General features: G+C 27.2%; 1 protein-coding gene across 1 annotated transcript; it reads left to right on the forward strand.

The window, feature by feature from the left end:
* Positions 1 to 899: 899 nt before the first annotated feature.
* LOC103310128 (putative nuclease HARBI1) lies at positions 900 to 1,987 on the forward strand. The gene is made up of 3 exons (XM_016806504.1): positions 900 to 1,097; positions 1,173 to 1,530; positions 1,857 to 1,987. Exons 1-3 carry the CDS (start codon positions 900 to 902, stop codon positions 1,985 to 1,987), a joined length of 687 nt encoding a protein of 228 aa, XP_016661993.1.
* The last annotated feature ends 1,374 nt before the right edge of the window (positions 1,988 to 3,361 follow it).

Below are 3,361 nucleotides of genomic sequence, written 5' to 3' on the forward strand. Positions count from 1 at the left end.
TTAGTCTGTTGACAGTCACTGAAGTGTTAAAGTGTTTTAAATAATATAAAAATTTGAAATGGAAGTTTTAAATCCAACAAAGGCGGTGACAAAATGCCTTTTGAAGGCTACACATATACAGTTAAGTACGTTGGTGTAAATCATATTACATGGAGATGTTCAAAAAGAAATAGTACAAATTGTCCTGCAATACTAAAGACTAGTATCTTGAAAACAAACCATTCTGCCCGCCATTCTGTGACAATAGGACATAATCACTTTGCGAACAAATCCGAAGTAAATGCCATGATAGCTGTATCAAAAATGAAATTAGCTGCAAAGACATCTTGTGCAAATCCAGTCGAGATTTATGCTCAAGGTGTTTCTGAGTTAGACGAACGTTCTAAGTCAATGATGCCGCTTGAAGAAACCACTAAAAGAACACTAAGAAATCAAAGAACAAATAATGTGTTTTGTTATTAATTGTGTAACAGCGTATTTATTATATTTTGTGTAACAGCGTATTTTATTTTAATGTGTTTTGTTATTAATTGTGTAACAGCGTATATTTACAACATTAACTGTTTACAGTGTTACCAGTGTTACAGTACTATATGTACAATACAGTACTACAACAAAATAACTAAAATGATTATTCTCGGTTTTAAAATGTAGTTTTCAAAAATTGTAAATTGTCCTTTTTTTCCTTGGTCTTTTTTTCTGTTGGTCTTTTTTTCCTTGGTCTTTTTTTCTTGGTCTTTTTTTCCTTGGTCTTTTTTTCCTTGGTCTTTTTTTCCGGGATTCACATATTCAATATGGATATGGATATGGATATGTACAATGATGACTTTTATTTTGATAATTTTTATATTGACAATTTTTATACTGTGCAAAAAATACCAAAAAGGTATATTTGAGACATGCAAAATCCCATTGAATTCTTTAACGACACACAGTTTTTTGAAAGGTTTCGATTTCCTAAATGCATTGTTTTAGACATTTTATTGCCAATAGTGTTAAAAAATATAAAACCAGTAATCGATTTAAGAGGACTACCTATAAGTCCAATTATGAAACTTTTGACTGCACTAAGATTTTACGCTTCAGGATGTTATCAGGTATGACAAATCAATTTGAAATTATTACAATATTCTGCTAGTCATGATACACTAATGTAGCTTTTTTAAATGAAGAGAGTGAATGGTGATATGTATGGAATAAGCCAACCTACTATAAGTCGCATAGTAAAAGAAATATCAACTGCACTGTGTCATTCACTACAAACCTGGGTTAAGTTTCCCAGCATTGAAAGTATTACAGAAATAAAAAATCAATTTTATCAAATAGCCCAATTTCCTGGAGTTACAATGGTCATGGATTGTACACATATACAAATTAGCAGTCCAGGAGGTGAAAAATCAGAGTTTTATCGAAATAGAAAAGGCTGGATGTCCTTAAATGTCCAACTTATTGCAGGACCAAAGTTGCAAATTTTTGATGTTGTTGCTAGGTGGCCAGGATCAGCTCATGATTCTAGAATATTTGAAAATAGTAAAGCATGGAATATAATAAATAACGGGTGAGTTTTAAAAAAATATATATTCATAGATATCAAACTAGTTAAATATGGTTTCAAGTATCTAGGATTATTCGTTATTGAATTATATTTCAAACATAGCTTAGCGATATATATATTTAAAACAGTTTTTTTAAACAATGCTGTAATAGTTAATGTTAACTTCTATAAAATATCCTTTACAAATTACATTTAATTACAAAAAATTACAATTAAAAAATAACATTACAAAAATAAAATATACAATTATAAATTACATTTTAAAATTACAATTTTTTTTTTATAATTCATGAAAACATAGGTCTACTAATGGTAAATGTTTGGCTGATGGTGGTTATGCTCAAACAAGGTTTGTCTATACTCCACATCCGAATCCTCAAACAGCAGCACAAAAAAAATATCAAAAATCTCATATTAAAACCAGGAATGTAATTGAAAGAGTCAATGGATTACTTAAGAGTCGGTTTCGATGCTTACAAAGGAAACTAGGAACACAGTTACAAACATCAACTAAAATAATTATTGCCTGTGTTATTTTGCATAATATTTGTATTCATTACAAATTTCAAAACATTATAGAAGACAATTTTGTTGAAAACCTTCAAACACCCACACAAGTAAACTCCAATGATATAAGAGGTAGTTTAATCAGAGAAGAATTTATTGTTGGTAATTTTTCATAATGTCACAATATGATCATTATGATCAGTATTTTTAATTAAACAATTTAAAAGTAATATAACAAAATGACTTATATTACAAAAGTATTTTTAAGTAATTAACATGCATATTTTTAAAAAATAATAATTAATATATAAATACGACTACCAGTCTTTTCTATTAAACAATATAAACTTAAACATTTTAAAAGTAATATAATAATATGACTTCTATTATAAAAGTATGTTTAAGTAATTAACATGTATATTTTTAAAAAATAATAATTAATATATAAATACGACTACCAGTCTTTTCTATTAAACAATATAAACTTAAACATTTTAAAAGTAATATAATAATATGACTTCTATTATAAAAGTATTTTTAAGTAACTAACATGACGTATTTTTATAAATATAACCAGTTTTTTTAATTTTTATTATTATTAATTATCACAGTAAATCATGGGAAATCATGTATAGGTACATTTAATGATTTTCATTAAGCTTCATTTTTTTATTTTTTATTTTTATGTTAAGTAATTCAAGTTTTTTTTCATAAACATTTACCTCTAAAGCATGGATTGTTTTATCTTGTTCGATTAAATTCATTTGTCTTTTAATCCTTAATTCAGCTTCATGGTTGAAACTTTCCAAACGTTTCTGTTCAAAGTCCTCTACAAAATACAGAATAATAATACAAATAATGATAGTTGGTCAATGGTCAGTGCTAGTATAGTTTATTATGGTTTTATATATCTAAGCCATCTAAGGTTTAAGCATAAAGAACGTTATTGAATAAGTACTACTTTTCTAAAAAACATAATATTTCAGGAAATATAATTTTAAATTTGTTGGATAGTTACTTAACAATAATATAATTACCATTTTTTTTCATCTTGTCACTATCCTTTTTTCCTGTTGGACATTCTTTTGGTGATGTAGGTGAAATGTTATTAGATGTTGAAGTGGTAGTTATAAAATAAACTGGTTGATCTGAAACTATTTTGTTTTCTATTGTTGTAGGTACACTGCAGTGTAATGGTATGTAATCACTATCCGGTGTGTCAATTAATTCAATATCAGTTATTTCATTTAAAAACTGGTCGGCTGGACAGTCATTAATAATTGGCTGACAAGATGGGCC

Source organism: Acyrthosiphon pisum, unplaced genomic scaffold (genome assembly GCF_005508785.2).
Source record: "Acyrthosiphon pisum isolate AL4f unplaced genomic scaffold, pea_aphid_22Mar2018_4r6ur Scaffold_21093;HRSCAF=23010, whole genome shotgun sequence".
Lineage (NCBI taxonomy): Eukaryota > Metazoa > Arthropoda > Insecta > Hemiptera > Aphididae > Acyrthosiphon > Acyrthosiphon pisum.